The 15,709-nt window shown below is 42.2% G+C and overlaps 2 protein-coding genes across 2 annotated transcripts; both read left to right on the forward strand.

The window, feature by feature from the left end:
* Positions 1-372: 372 nt before the first annotated feature.
* Positions 373-4,374, forward strand: LOC137295644 (failed axon connections homolog). Its single transcript, XM_067827108.1, has 6 exons — positions 373-445; positions 1,499-1,613; positions 2,359-2,555; positions 3,091-3,287; positions 3,600-3,716; positions 4,071-4,374. The coding sequence occupies exons 1-6, from the start codon at positions 441-443 to the stop codon at positions 4,175-4,177; spliced, it is 738 nt and encodes a 245-aa protein (XP_067683209.1). The 5' UTR covers positions 373-440; the 3' UTR covers positions 4,178-4,374.
* A 2,160-nt stretch (positions 4,375-6,534) lies between these two features.
* On the forward strand, positions 6,535-14,998 carry LOC137295652 (failed axon connections homolog). Its single transcript, XM_067827120.1, has 6 exons — positions 6,535-6,873; positions 8,424-8,538; positions 10,509-10,705; positions 11,484-11,674; positions 12,278-12,394; positions 13,360-14,998. The coding sequence occupies exons 1-6, from the start codon at positions 6,869-6,871 to the stop codon at positions 13,464-13,466; spliced, it is 732 nt and encodes a 243-aa protein (XP_067683221.1). The 5' UTR covers positions 6,535-6,868; the 3' UTR covers positions 13,467-14,998.
* The last annotated feature ends 711 nt before the right edge of the window (positions 14,999-15,709 follow it).

Consider the following 15,709-nt stretch of genomic DNA (forward strand, 5'->3'; position numbering starts at 1 on the left):
GCACCAAATGTCACCTACTTGAAAATATCTGTGCACACGTAAACATAAGTCACGATGATAAAAATAACAGCACTAAATATCTAAAGTTGTGGTCAGTTTTAATTAATGGATTTATTTGCTTTTAGAACACATAAACATCCGACACTATTTCATCCAATCACATCTGTCACAGCCTCTGTCCGGTTTTAGTTGTTTCATACGGTCCTCGCTCGGGGAGCATGTGATTCTGATATACTGTAGTGGAACCTGATATTTCTACGCCAAAATGAAATCCTTCGAGAGGATTTCACGAGTCACTATTCGGAATAGCACGAGTGGTCCTCAATAAGAAGCAAGAGTTAGCTCCCCTGATATAGCAAAGAAAAGGCATAATAATGCATATGATCCCATAGAAAGGCGACATTCACGTAATACAACCATTCGGCGGTTTAGCGTCAGTCATGGGGTAAGACAAATACAAAATTGTCTTTTGAATAACGAACGTTCGGAAGGAGAGAAACCTTTTGCCGTTACCATCACCGACAGTGCGTCACAACCTTACTATCATCTCGTTTCTGTACATGGGCTGAATGTATTTGGGCTTATGGGGAACATCACACAGGTATGACCTACTTGTGCTGTGTCGTTCTGACTGGGTCGCCGCGTCCCACGTGCAGTCGACAAGGACGGGACTGTTTACAGTGGCCTCCAAACTGGGAATGTGTTTTCTTTAATACATTCGTAATCTGAATATCAGCCTCATATGGTGGGTAATATCACATAAGTCTGGAACAGGAATTTGGCAAGAACGTGACACTGGCATATAGTGAACTCGACTTCTCTCAGTCTGTAGACGCAGACAGGGGTATGAACCCGCAGTGGAAAAAGATCCACGAGTTTACTTGTTCACATTACCATCACATAGTAAATTATGATCAAGAGGCATTCGTAAGTCTTATTTAAAGATTAGATGCAACCCCCCCCCAAAAAAAAAAAAAAAAAAAACATACTTGAAACTCAATTATCATTTATTTATGACATGTGATATACATTTGTGCTTATAGGGAAAAAACAAACAAGCAAAATTATAAGCGTACACATACAATCGCAAATCAAAAGTGCAATATTTTGTACTTGGGCTTACCGCCCTCGAAACGAAGCACCCGGGATACCCAAACCAGTCAGAGCGGGAGGGCGGGCACTCAAGAGTAACAAAGACTTTCACTGGCTGGTCCATTTGCTGATACACTTAAGGCTCTTTGTTTATATCGGAAAGCCTAATAGGTGTCAAGTTCAAATTAAGTTTTGCCCATGACAGAGACTGCTTATCACAATCAACATATTTTCTTGCTTTGTCTTGTTATGTAACGCGTAGTGTTTTTTTTTACTTTACACAAACATGATTAGTCTACTCTTGCTCTAGGCCTTATAATCTGGGTATCGCGCTTCAAGCTTCAGCGAACCTATTCATTGTGTGCAGCGCAGCTCAGTCCTTAAAACCACATTTTTCTTTCCTAAGCTCCACAGCCAAAGTGATTCTTTACCAACTATTCCGAGGTCCCCGAGCGCCAAGTCCATCCCCGTTCGCCGTTAAACTGGAGACTTTCCTCAGAATGGCGAAAATAGAATACACAGTGAGTATTCATACTATAGCATTTGTAAACAATACTTTGAAATACATGTACACCCAAACCTGATGTGTGTAACCTGAACACTTAAATTAAAGTTATGACTGACTAAACTTAAAGCTGAAATCATTCTGCTGACAAGGAACAGTGTCCGCTGTAGCAGTCCACTGGGGGACGAGGGGTGGTTTGGGGGCTTTCAGTAACATTATTGATGCAATATATTAGCTGTACTGTTTTCTTAAAAAAACAAAACTGATTATCTGCGGTGAAAATATTATCTTCGCACAACCACTGAATGTCTCCCAGAATGTTCTATACCATGGTCAATGCTATTCCATTTTACATCTGACTATTCCAAACAACTGCTGCATTTGACAGTAATATATTCTGATAACTTCTGCGGTTAAAACATAACGTTATGAACTGAATCTAAACATATGCAATTTCATACATTTACAACAATGTTTATGAACAGACTACTGCCATTATCTACTACCTGCCCAGTGCGTGGTACTACCACAGGACTATTAAAGATTTGTGTAGGAATGAATAGTTTCTTTGGAACACCAGACAGCTTTGGTAGTTGGTTTGGATGAAGGATTAGGAACCTTGGTGAACACGCAACACAAAACCTGTCCGGTTTTCGGCAATGAAATAACGGTGTGAGACCTGACTTTCCAGCCCTACTAGACTGAAGGCATTATGTGAGCAATATACTATTCAAACATCACTCATAAAAGGCACATTGCAGAACGACTTCAGCGTAACACAGTCGTCCAAAGGCAAAATCCCGTGGATGAAATACGACGGAGAGGCTGTAGAGGACTCTCAGTTCTGTGTGGAGTATCTGAACCGGAAGTTAAACATTAACCTAAACAGTCACCTGACTGAAGAACAGCGATCTATTTCGCATGCGTTCCGGAAGATGGCGGAAGAGAATCTATACTGGTAAGCTGTGTACGTTCATTCTATGATGTATATTCATAATGGGGCTTCTCTGATAATGTACTGAATCTTTGTGGAGGGACCTTTTTGTATATCGTAATATATGAAAGGCAAAATAAGGCATCCGAAGGTACAAGAACATATATTGTAACAGAATGCCTAGAAAGAACGTGTTGGTTCCCCACAACATGTCGTGTTCTCCACTCTGGGAAAGCACCATTTGTAATAAATCGGTGGCAAAATAGTATTAACTCTGACAATTATCCCAGGGACTCAAGGCAATTAGGTGACCCATCATTAGTTTTGTCAGGATCCGCTTCTCGAAGGTTCCCTCAGCAGTAGGGGTCGGACGTGAGGTAAAGCGCGCGATGGTGAAGTCTAGTGCTTAAAGCGTTTACTCGGCAATCAGAAGTGGTGGTTCGATTCCCAACAGAGGTACATTAAGTGAATACGCTTGTCTGGTATTTTGCACAGCTATAGTGGTGAATTCAATATTACTATCACTACCTCATGTTTGATGACAGATGTTATTTTCCAGGTGTATGGGGTTGGCTAGAATGGAAAATATGGAATTTATGACAACTATGTCCGGAAATAGGTTCAACAAACTATTTATTTGGTATGGTATACGCGTGTATCGGAACCAGATGAAAGCTCACGGAATCGGACGACACTCCCATGACGAAATCCTACATATTTTGGAGGGTGATTTGAGATCGTTGTCAGTCTACCTAGGTAAGGAATGCAATGCGACTCGTTGAGTCAACATAGATAAATTTGGGTTGGGTAGCATTTGCTTTCCGTTTACGTTTCCAAGCGCCTGAAAGAGGACTAGGTCACTCCTAGGAAAGGACTTCCGTTCGTAATCATGGCGACTCATGACAGGAGGGTCGAGCCCCGTGGAGCCATTTTAGTGCTAACTATTTTGAATCATTATTTTTTAGTGTAACTAAATAGATATTCCGTGGATATTGATTGGTTGGTTGGTTGGTTGGTTGGTTGATTGATACGGCAAATGAATGTTCCTTTTTAATTTTCATTTTTCAGGAGATAAGAAGTTCTTTTTCGGCGATCAACCATGTGAGACAGATGCTGCTTTGTTCGGACAGTTGTCGCAGATTTACTGGCAGTGTCCAGGAAGCAAAGGGGAGCAACTCTTGAACGGTAGATCAAAGGAGTTATCTCACCTTTGAAATATTCTCTAAGGAATCCCTACGCTACGCTTTAAAATCCGTTCAAACAATATCATTCATTTTTATATAAACGCATACATCATTCATGCGCTTGGTTGAACGGGTAAATGGTGTGGGATTTTCTTGAGCAGTTAACAAAACTAGTGATACTATGCTGAAGCCAGAAAGGGGCCAGAGGTATTATCCTGCCGTTCGGTTTAATTTCTGTGACAACTGTGAATAACAGGAGAACATGTATTTCATAAGAACATGCATTTTATGAAAGATACTATAGTGACAGAAACAACGGTCTAAAGTACAATCCTCCCGTTTGGTTTTCTTTCAGAAAAGTTCACAAATCTGGTTGACTATTGCGAACGAATGAAGGCGACATTTTGGCCGGACTGGGAGGACTGCATCACGGCAGACGGAACTAAAACTGCAACAAAATAAGATGAGACCTTCTTAAATGGTCCTGATGAACGTCAATGGTTTAACCGGAAATTACTGATGGTCCAAGTTGCATGATGCTAACGTCGTGTGGCAATCCCCTAGAGAAAAGATGCCAGTCCGAATAAAGAATGCATGAAGATACGAAACTAAAACTGACTTACATTAATATATTGCCGATAAACCATCTAACAACGTCATTGTTTGTGCAAACGTGATTTTTTCCCCAATGAGATTTCTTCATTGCAGTCTTTAAAATTTTGAAAGATTCAATTAAACCGATGTTTCTCTCATCGCCTATTAAAACACCAACGAGTTATTTGGTCTCTGCATAATAGACACAAACATGATTTGTATTAAAGGGTAAGAAATGACGCTGGCAGTCATCATCTGATTCAACCTTCATCCTTACGTCGACGTAGCTGAGTAGGTAAAGCGTTGTCTCACCATGGCGGAGGTCCAGGTTTGGTTCCCAGAATGGGTAAATGTGTCCAATATCAGGAAGGTGTATATAAATAATTGATATCGAATCAGTTACCTTCACCTACATGTACCTTCAATCTAGTTAAAGGTCAGCGTGATATTTTGAAGTTTGAATTGTGTTTATCCATAACAAACTTGAACGTGACGTTGCGAGCATGGGAGACTTTTGCCTTTTGGAATATACATGTGTATTTCTATGCCAAACAGCGAATAAAGGACTTCATCACGATGTATATAATAGTGTAAACTAAGTGATCTTGAATGTTTTGTCAGCGCCATTGTGCAGTATGTTTTCGTCAGCTGCTGGTTCACGCCATGTGTATCTGACAACAGAAAAAAATTGTCAAACATCTTCTGTAGATTCACTACACTTCAATAGCATGCTTGTAACGTTCGGGCAACATTACCACATTTTAGTAACCTCACAAGGTTTCAGTAACATGCATGTCACACCCAACAACCTCACTAGACTTCAGCAACGTGGATGTCACACCCACCAACCTCACTTGACATACCCAGAAATCAGTAACATTTATATCTCACTCTTAACCACTCTAGATTTCAGCAACATGCATGGCATATCCCAACTAGCTCACTAGACTTCAGAAACATGCATGCTCAAGGGACTTCAGCAATATGCATGTCACCCATCAACATATTGAGTCTTCAGTAACATCTGTATCTTACCTTGAAAGTCTTCATATGTTTCAATCGACTTCGTGGTGTAGTGGTTAGAGCGTTCGCCCACCTTTCGCGTCAAACCGAAAAGACGTTTAAATATGCTAGTTCCGGCCTCTGCCTTGCGTTCAATATTAATACCCTCTTTAAAAAAGATAGGGGAACCTGAACTTTGAAGCCTGGTAGAAAGAAAACTCGCTGAGGAACGTTACAATGACATTCATCTTGTGTATGAAGCATCATGTCAGGTTATCAGCACACTCAGACGCAATGAATGGGAAGCACGTGCACAATGTGGGAGCCTCCTACACGTGCAAGGAGTGTCATTATGAATCGTGACGTTTTTCAGGCAGGTCGATAAATCACAGTAGACCATTTATTCCGATAGTTTTCTTGCATCTGTGCATGGTTAGGGTTTTCAGGGTCAAATCACACACTACTGACTGAAATTTGTAAACCTGAAATTTTCATGTCATATTCCAGTCACCTAACAAGGGTGATAACTGAACGAACAGCTTTGCTTTGAATGAAATCCACGTGGTGATGTATTCTGGAAATATCCATCATTATTGAATCAAAATTGATTCAATCCCATATATCTCCCAGTTTCGACAATCGTACATTGAAAGTACAGTTCCCCTACCTTTTTGGAAGAGTATAGGTATAACAAGGACTGGTCGCACAGAGTAAGCATAAATTGTCTGAGTGGGGTATTCATGCTTAACTACGTCATGGTGTCTCACTGAGCTGGCACCATAAAACCAACTTAAGTCTGGGCTAGAACAAGCAGCCATACAAGCAAGGGCATACACGTCGACATTTGAGCGAAATATACCTAAGAACGACGTTATATTTCACCTCACCTCCACAGACTTCAGCCAGATGCATGTCATGTCACAGTAACCTCACGGGGTTTTTATGAAAATGTATGTCCCACCGACATAACCTCGATAAAAATATGTAACATTCAGATTACACCCATTAGGGCCACTACCACATGTTGATGAGTGAGTGAGTTTACTTTTACGCCGCAATCAGCAATATTCCAGCTTTATGACCGGGGTCTGTAAATAATCGAGTCAGGAGCAGACAATCCAGTGATCAACAACATGAGCATCGATGTGCGTAATTGGGAACCAATGACATGTGGCAACCAAATCAGCGAGTCTGATCACCCGATCCCGTTAGTCGCCTCTTCCGACAAGCATATTCGCCTTTTACGGCAAGCATGGTTTGCTGAAGGCCTATTCTACTCCGGGCCTTCACGGGACACCACATGTTGGCCTGACCCCCACAAACGAAGTGGTTCAATAATGTGACCGGTTTGGGCAGGGCTGCCAGTTTGCACGAAGTTATGTCCCCTGTACTTCTAGACATACCGCCGTCACTAGGTGACCACTGTTACCGCAGATACGAGTGCGACATTCGTGTACCCTTCAGTGATATGTCTTGACAGCTCTGATTCAGCTACATCAGTGTGTAAAACTGACGTCGCTTGATAAAAAGGGTCCACGCTAGGCGCCCTACACCACAATGAGGTAGGTCGATATTGAGCACCATGATCTTTCAGACCGATATATTTTTACATGTTCTCCGCTAGCAAAACTAGGTGGATAGATAAGAGGCAATGTATTGGGGAATCAGACAGGCTGATTTGATTGAGGCGTGTCCTCTTATCCCAACTGGATCCTCAGTCCTCAGACTGAGTTATCCAGACTCGAAAATTAACAGACAGCCTACAAATAGGTGGCGTATTTGTTAGGACAAAGCAGTGAGGTATGAGCGCCATCTGACGAGCATGTAAACAGTTCGGCCAGGAGTTATAAAATATCCATGATGTCAGAGTTTCCAGGTGTAACGCGACCCAGCCACGATGGACTCTGTATTCCTCATGTCAAGGTCTGTTCTGATAAGAGCGCAGAATCAAGGCTGAAGTACCTTAACAGTTAGTAGTGAGGTTGAAGGTAGGGGTCAAGATAAGTGAGTTTGTACCTTGAGCGTTTGTGTACTCGCGATTGCTTCGCGGGTGTACTTCTTAGAGTCCCTGTGCGGAGAACGAACGGTCGCGGGTTTGATCCCGGACGCGTCACACCCAAAGACGTTAAAATATGGGATTTGTGAACCCCTGTTTAGGGCAAAACGAGGGCTGGTCGGCCCGGAGTCAGTATAATGTAACCGAGTGGTATATTCATGCTTAACGGCTCGGTATCTCAGTGAGCTGGCATTACATATCCAGCTTAAGTCGGGGCTAGTACAAGCAGCCACACACACGGGCACGTCGTCAGATGAGCGACATATTCTCAAGTACGACATTAAACCCCATTTCATCTCACCTACATGGAGCCAAAAATTAAACCCACATTAGGACAGCCATTCAGTGTAGCATTCTTGTCAGCTATCAAGTACATACAAATCGTTTAACAAATATAGGAAATAAGGTATTGAATATTGGAGAAATTAAACGAAAGCTGCATTCACTGGTATATGTCTCAATCTCCGGAATACTTTTTGGAAGTGGCAAATAAATGTTTCTGTCTTTAAGAACAGGTTTTTAATGCTCCGTACATTTGCGAGGGTGGCATCGTTGTTTGTGTATTATAGGCTGTTTGTGTTAAACCAAGTGTTTCAGTTGTATTTTGAAATGGCGGATGGCGGAAATGGATATCTCACGGAAATGGATATCTCACGGGAAAAAGCAGAAAAAACGCATTTTTGCAACTGAAACATACATAATTCAGATTACCTGAAACAAGGAGAATGATGTATTTTCACTGTGTGGTGTAGGAAGGTCTTGAAACTGAGATCCTGGGTCCACTAAACGTTATCGCTATCGGTTTATCGCTGACATTCGCAAGCTAATGGTAAACTTTACAGTTACGACAGGTCGTAATGTTACGAGAGCTTAACGGATCGGACACGGTATCATAACTATGGCATACTGTAAGAGATATCATCCATACATAACTGTAATATTTCAGAATTTGATTTGATATCAACTGAATTTAACAGATCAACACGTATGACTCCTGGAAGATTTGCAACAAACTGACAATGATTACCAATTTGAGTCCACATGCTTGTCTTCCAGTTCTGCTCCGAAGGTGATTCTGTACCAGATATCGAGAGGACCGAGGGCGCCAAGTTTATCCCCGTTTGCTCTCAAGTTGGAGACCTTTCTTCGAATGGCCAAAATAGAATATCAGGTCAGTGAAGTTAATCACCCGTATCGTTGGGCATTTATTGACAATGTACATCTTTAGCAGCAGGTAATAAAGCAGACCTTTAAAAATACAACTTGGAGGATGTACCAAGATATCTGCGGTTAATTATTGCATATCGCTCATATCGCTCATTCTCATACCTCTGACGCTCTTCTATTATTTTCAATGGACTCCACTTACAAGCGAGGTGCGAGGGGATGTCAATAAGTTTTGAGCCTTGAGCATTTTTCATACCCAGGTGTCACAGCCTATGGTATGACATTGAACCTTGGGGGGTAGCTGATGTGATATATAAGTTTTGGTATCCTACTCTCAGAAGTTATTGAACAGCTCACACTGACAGAGAGAGAGCCCCCTCACGGCAGTGAAAATGAATAAAATTGAGTATAGAGCAGTAATTAAATTTTTAGTTCTTGAAAGAAACTCGGCGAAGAACATTGAAGAAAGGCTTTCAGCAGTTTATGGGAAATCTTCCCCTTCATCTGCTACCATCAAACGATGGGTCAGTGAATGTAAGCATGGTAGAGCGAGTCTTGAAGATGACCCCCGTCCAGGTCGCCCAACAACAAGCACTAGTCAGGAAAACATTGACAGAGTACATAGACTTGTACTGGAAAATCGTCGAATCACACTCCACGAGTTAGAGGAGACCACAGGCATTTCACACGGATCTAACGAGACAATTCATCATGAACATCTCGTCATGTCTATGGTGTGCGCAAGATGGGTGCCAAGAATGCTTACAGATGAAATGAAGCAAACAACGGTCACCATAAGCAACTCCATGCTAACCAGACACAACAAGAATCCATAAGAGTTTCACTTTAGGCTAGTAACCTGTGATGAAACCTGGATCCACCAATATGATCCTGAGAGCAAACAAGAATCCATGGAATGGATACATGTCACTTCTCCCAGGACCAGAAAGTTCAAAGCTTCCAGATCAGTGCAGAAGGTAATGGCGACAGTCTTCTGGGATAGCAAAGGCGTCATCCACATAGATTACTTACCAAAAGGAAGAACAATGAATGGGGAATGTTACGCTAACTTGTTGAGGCAGGTGCGACAGTCAATGAATGAGAAGCGCCGGGGCAAGATCAGACGTGGTATTCTTCTACATCAAGACAATGCTCCAGTACACACCTCCTGCGTTGCAGCCGCTGCTGTCCAGGAATGCGGGTACGAAATCTTGCCGCATCCCCCCTACTCTCCACACATGGCACCAAGTGATTACCATCTGTTCCCAAATCTCAAGAAACACTTGCGTGGTCGTAGCTTTCAGGATGATAATGAGCTTATTGATGCTACAGAGGCTTGGTTTGAGGACCGAAATGGCGCCTTCTACAGAGATGGCATCAGCACCTGGCAGAAAAGATGGAACAAGTGTCTTGACTCACAAGGGGACTATGTTGAAAAATAAATGTGGTTCATACCAATATTTTGTGTTTTTCTATGCAAGGCTCAAAACTTATTGACATCCCCTCGTACATTGCAATGTACCCATTGTCGGTACTTCGTGGTATTACTTCTGTATCTCGAATAACATTGAAGCACGCATGATGTCCAAAAATTAACAATGTTTCGCGAATACAAATCGATGGGAGGAAGATACCTCTAAATTTGTTGTTCTTCTGTCGTCTGCAAGATCTAATGAGGACTACTAAAGACTTGCCTAGCATTCCCATAAATAAATTTTGGCAAAACGTTCAAATGTACTCCTGGTGAATATTAAAATGGGGAATTACATCCAGGCGATATTACCAAGAAATACCTGCTGGAAGAAAACCAGCAAAATGATTCGAATCGTTTGATTCACAAAGGCTGGCTGAAGTGTACGATGGGATACCCATGCTCCAAACAGTTCAAAATAGCATTGATATCTTTGGTAAGATAAATGTGTGGTTCACTGGTCCCTTGCCCCACTCGTGACTAGTGAACAATGTTTATTGCAGAATGATTATAGTGTCAAGCGCTCGTCTAAAGGCAAAATTCCCTGGATGAAATACGAAGGAGAGGCCGTAGCCGATTCTCAGTTCTGTGTTGAGTATTTGAACCGGAAGCTGAACATTGACCTTAACAGTCACCTGACCGATGAACAACGGGCTGTTGCGCATGCGTTTCGAAAGATGGCAGAGGAAAACCTATTCTGGTTTGTTTCAAGGGATTACAATTTTCGAAGACGCAATGTCTCATTGTCCATGTGCTTCCTTGCGTGGTTATGGAATTGTGTCGTATGCCGTCGTCTACCTCTGTCGTACTGTACCTCTGTTGAGGTGTCCTTGTGCCGTATTTATCCTGTGCCATTTTGTTTCTGTGCCGTATTGTCTCTGTGTCATATTGTTCCTGTGTTGCACTGTCCCTGTGTCATATTGTCCCTGTGTCGCATTGTCTCTGTCATACTGTCCATGTGTTGCACTGTCCCTGAGTCATATTGCCCCTGTGTCGTATTGTATCTGTGCCATATTGTCCTGGTATTATATTGTCCTGTGTTATATTGTTCCTGTGTTATATTGTACCTATGTCATATTGTCTTCGTGTTATATTGCCCTGCATTATATTGTTCCTGTGTCGTATTGTCCCTGTGTTGCATAATATGTATGTCATATTTTAGCTGTGTCATATTGTCCCAGTGTCATATTGTGCTTGTGTCATACTGTCCCTCCATTTCTGGCTTGTCACAACGAACAGAATGTATCTTAGTCTTGTGTCCATCTACACTCCACATTGTTTCAGTGTCAGACAACGGTAGGGTTCGCACAAAGTCTGTGCACGGAGTACGGTTCACAAGAGTTTTCAAAATTGACCTCACTTTGTTTAGCAGATGAAAAAGGACATAGGTCACCACTACACCGCATATACCGTGCCGTGCCAGTTGACAGTTGATGTGTTGACCCAGGTGATGTTTTGTCCATTAAGCATCTTTGCAGGTGTATGGGTCTGTCCCGGGCCGAGAACCTGGACTACGTGAAGAAACACATCAAGTTAAACAAAGTGGTCATCTGGATCGGAACAAGAATTTACCTGAGTAATACGAAAGCCCACGGAATCGGCCGACACACCCGTGAGGAAATGTGGCACATTATGGAGGAAGATTTGAGGTCATTATCAGTCTACCTTGGTAAGGAATGTCGTCAACTGTGATGGGTTTAAACAGAGACCATATAATATTATATGGTCTCTGGTTTAAATGGGTGACGTTCGTTAATGTGACGTTCAAGTTTATTGCCCTTAAACAGCGATGTGCAAATACTTGTTGAACTAGTCCGGAATGGTCTTGTGGTGCTGGTACCTGCGCAGTTTATAGTGGGCTTACACGGACTCCAAGGTCACCAGTTCTTGTTTTGTCTCCTTAATAATGAATATCAGGCAGGGCAACATCAAGTACCATCTTTAACAAGTTTTGGCAGCCGGGGATCGGACTAGCGAGTGAGTGAGTAGGTATGGTTTACACCCTTTTCAGTAACATCATGGCGGGTAACACCGTAAATGGGCCTCACACACTGTACCCAGTTAGGAAATCGACCCCGAGACTTCACCGTGACGAACGAACGCTTTAACCACTAGGCTACCCAGCCTCCAACCCTCAACCAATCGCCCCTTTGACTTCAAGGAAGACGATCAATGCAATTGGAACCAGTACTCAAATATTTTTGTTTATTCAGCATCGGAGGTTTCCACATTTTAACTATTTTCATCTAGACAACTTTTCTAATGTTTACAGGGACAAAGAAGTTCTTTTTTGGCGATCAACCATGTGAGACAGATGCTGCTTTGTTTGGACTGCTGTGTCAGTTTTGCTGGCAGTGTCCAGGAAGTAAAGGAGAAGAACTTGTGAACGGTAAATATGTTTCCACAAACACCTCTATGGTGCAGTCAGACCATTCAGCCCTAAGCGTCCATTTGGTCGTAAGTTGACAACCCCCGAGAGCGTCAATGTTTGTTCGAGTGTTTACACTCAGCTGTTATGTCGGTGGTCTGTAAATAATCGAGGATGGACCAGACAATCCAGTGATCAACATCATGAGCATTAATCTACATAATTGGCATACGACGACATGAGTGTCGAACAAGTCAGCGAGCCTGACCACCCGATACCGTTAGTCGCCTCTTAGGCGGACATAGGTTCCTCAAGACCAATTCTAACCCGGATCTTTCTTAACTTCATTATCAGGGGAAATCTCAGGCTAACGCTCCGAGACTTCGGACATACCTGATATATCACGAAATAGATATACTTTCGGGTACGAGCGAATCACTAATACTTACGACCCGTGAAGGTCCCAGGGTAGAATAGGCCTTCAGCAACCCATGCTTGTCGTGAGAGGCAACAAACGGGATCGGGTGGTCAGGCTCGTTGACTTGACTGACACATGTCATCGGTTCCCAATTGCGCATATTGATGCTCATGTTGTTGGTCACTGGATTGTCTGGTTAAGACTCGATTATTTACAGACCGCCGCCATATAACTGGAACATTGCTGAGCGCTGCGGGAAACTAAACTCACTCACTAATACTTACATGTAACGATGTGACATATCCTGTAGCTACACCATTGTCATTCTTCTAGTACAATCAATATTTCCCCGTATTATCCGTATCCCTAAAACATACATGTATTTAAGTTGCTCATTTCGAAGGAGAAGTTACGATCTGACATATCCATCAGAATGTTTGTTTGTATGTGACAACGGTTAATAACAGGTGAGCGTGGACTGTATGAGAACATGTATTTTATAACAGATACTGTAGTGACAGAAACATAACGGTCTAAAGTACAATCCTCCCGTTCGGTTTTATTTCAGGAAAGTTCACAAATCTGGTTGAGTATTGCGAACAAATGAAGGCGACATTTTGGCCTGACTGGGAGGACTGCATTACGGCGGACGGAACTAAAACTGCAACAAAATAAGATGAGAACTTCTTAAATGGTCCTGATGAACGTCAATGGTTTAACCAGAAATTACTGAAGGTCCAAGTTACATGAATTTTATAAATGGTGTACGACCTTGATAACCCTATGCTCTGGCTCCAGTATGCACTGTCTGCTTTGGAAGTGGAATTCAAACATTGTCCGCGCTGAGATTCGAAACTGTCCACCGGAGGTCGAACGCCTGGTCCACATGACGTTAGCCACAAGCCACCAAAGTAGGAAGGTCATCTGATCCAAGGTTAATTCAAGGCTAATCCAAGGCATGGTTCACTCTCTCCTGTGCCTCCAAACTCCTACCTCATCAGTAAACTTCAGCAGCAATTCGTAATTAATAAATCTTCAAGTCGTAGGTATGCTCCGAATAGGAACGCACAGAACGATATTGCAAGGCATTTTTATTTTTAGAGAAACAATGCGATTTCTGCATAGACGTTATCTACAGCAGGGCCAGACGCGCGACTTGCTCAAGGGAGATCATCCACTTGTGACGTTACCGTATTCAGTCACGGGACATGTTAGTTTCAGAGACATAACCTTTGATTTGGTTTTTTATACCGCACTCAGCAATATTCTACCAAATCTACCTGTTTGATCTTCCAAATCTTAAGTACGGTGGTTTCTTTGGACAGTCACTGCTGTCAGTCTCACTTCTATGCACTTCGTGGACTGCTCTGTACTCACGTGACCAGAAACTAGCGATAAGTACATGTCAATATTTAGTGTATGAAATAGCGTCTGTCCGGCGGCCCGTTGCTTTCTAGTTACACGTCGGACTTACAACTTTATGTCATAGCCGGCTCTGTGCGCCAATACATTTTCCAAGCGTATATATTTGACCATGTCATTGACTACGGGAAATGTTTGAGTTTACCTCACTACAAGTAATTCATTAATTACTTTCTTTTAACACCATATCTCAATTTCCTATATTCAATACAGGGATGGTTACATGTTAACAGGACCGGCAACATTTTTTATCCATCAGCCCTGTGGGCTTCATACACTGCTATTTTATGTTTCTGTGAATGATACACACCATTCTTCAATATCACACAGGTATTTATATCATTTCAGAAGCATTTTAGGTTCAAATAGTTTTGGTAGCCCCTCGTACCCCTTCACAACTGTCACTGGCGAGAAAACAAAGTTCGAGGTCAAATTCGATAAACTGAAAGTATATAATATAGATAAAAGGCAAACATTACCTGCAACCGCCAACGTTTGTTTTGTTTCTTTGTTGTTTAACGCCACATTCATCAATATGACAGCGGCATGTAAATATTCGTCTGGCCCAGACTCTCCAATCTTGAGTCGGATCACCCGATCGCCTCTTAGGACCAGTGTGGGTTGCTAAAGACCAGTTCTAACCCGGATGTTCATGGGTCATCCAAAGTGTAACAGATTATTAATAGAATATTATGAACTATTACTTGTGACTGTTTTAACCACAGCTCACACAATTGATCAATACATTCACCAAATGTCAACAATACACACACTACGGGCCTAAATAGTTGTCTGTTTTCCTTTAAACATTGTTGTAATTCTATTATTTTGATTCCCATAAGGTTCGATAAAGTCCATAAAACATAAGTCAGTTTTTAGGAATGTACCACTATCTAAGGCAGGCCCTCTTTCGTAACTACTCGTGTCATTCCGGCGTCTCGTACCCTTCTCGTGGCCATGTTTACGACTGGGCACAAACGGGCAGTGAGATGAAAACAGGCTAATACTGTTATCAAGGAAAGATAACTCTGAATTTCCAAACATGACCCTAACAATAGCCTACATACCGTGGGCAAAACAGCAATACGGTGATATTCTCTTTGCAAATATGTTTCAGTGTTGACAGTTGTTCACCCTTCAGCTCAAAGTTTATGTTTAAATTGTGTTTTATATTGTGTAGCGAAGTTTCAAAGTTCAACGGTTCTGCCATTTTCATGTTTTGAAATGCGTTTTACTACGCGCGAGTTGATTGGTTTACCACGATTCTTGGCAATGATGGCGTACGAGAGGGGGTCGAGTCTTCTTGTAGGTCACGGAAAGAGACAAGTAGTTACGAATAGTAGGCCCTGCCACAAAATATTCTCAGCAGATTGACTGCCAGGTGCCTTCATATTAGCGGAACAATGGCTAAAGAGGCATTGTTTTGAGCAAGTTATGAACAAAGACAGCTGCAGTAGAACTGCATAAAGACGATATTCATGGATGAAACCGAGTTC

This window comes from Haliotis asinina, chromosome 1 (genome assembly GCF_037392515.1).
Source record: "Haliotis asinina isolate JCU_RB_2024 chromosome 1, JCU_Hal_asi_v2, whole genome shotgun sequence".
NCBI classification, from domain to species: Eukaryota; Metazoa; Mollusca; class Gastropoda; order Lepetellida; family Haliotidae; genus Haliotis; species Haliotis asinina.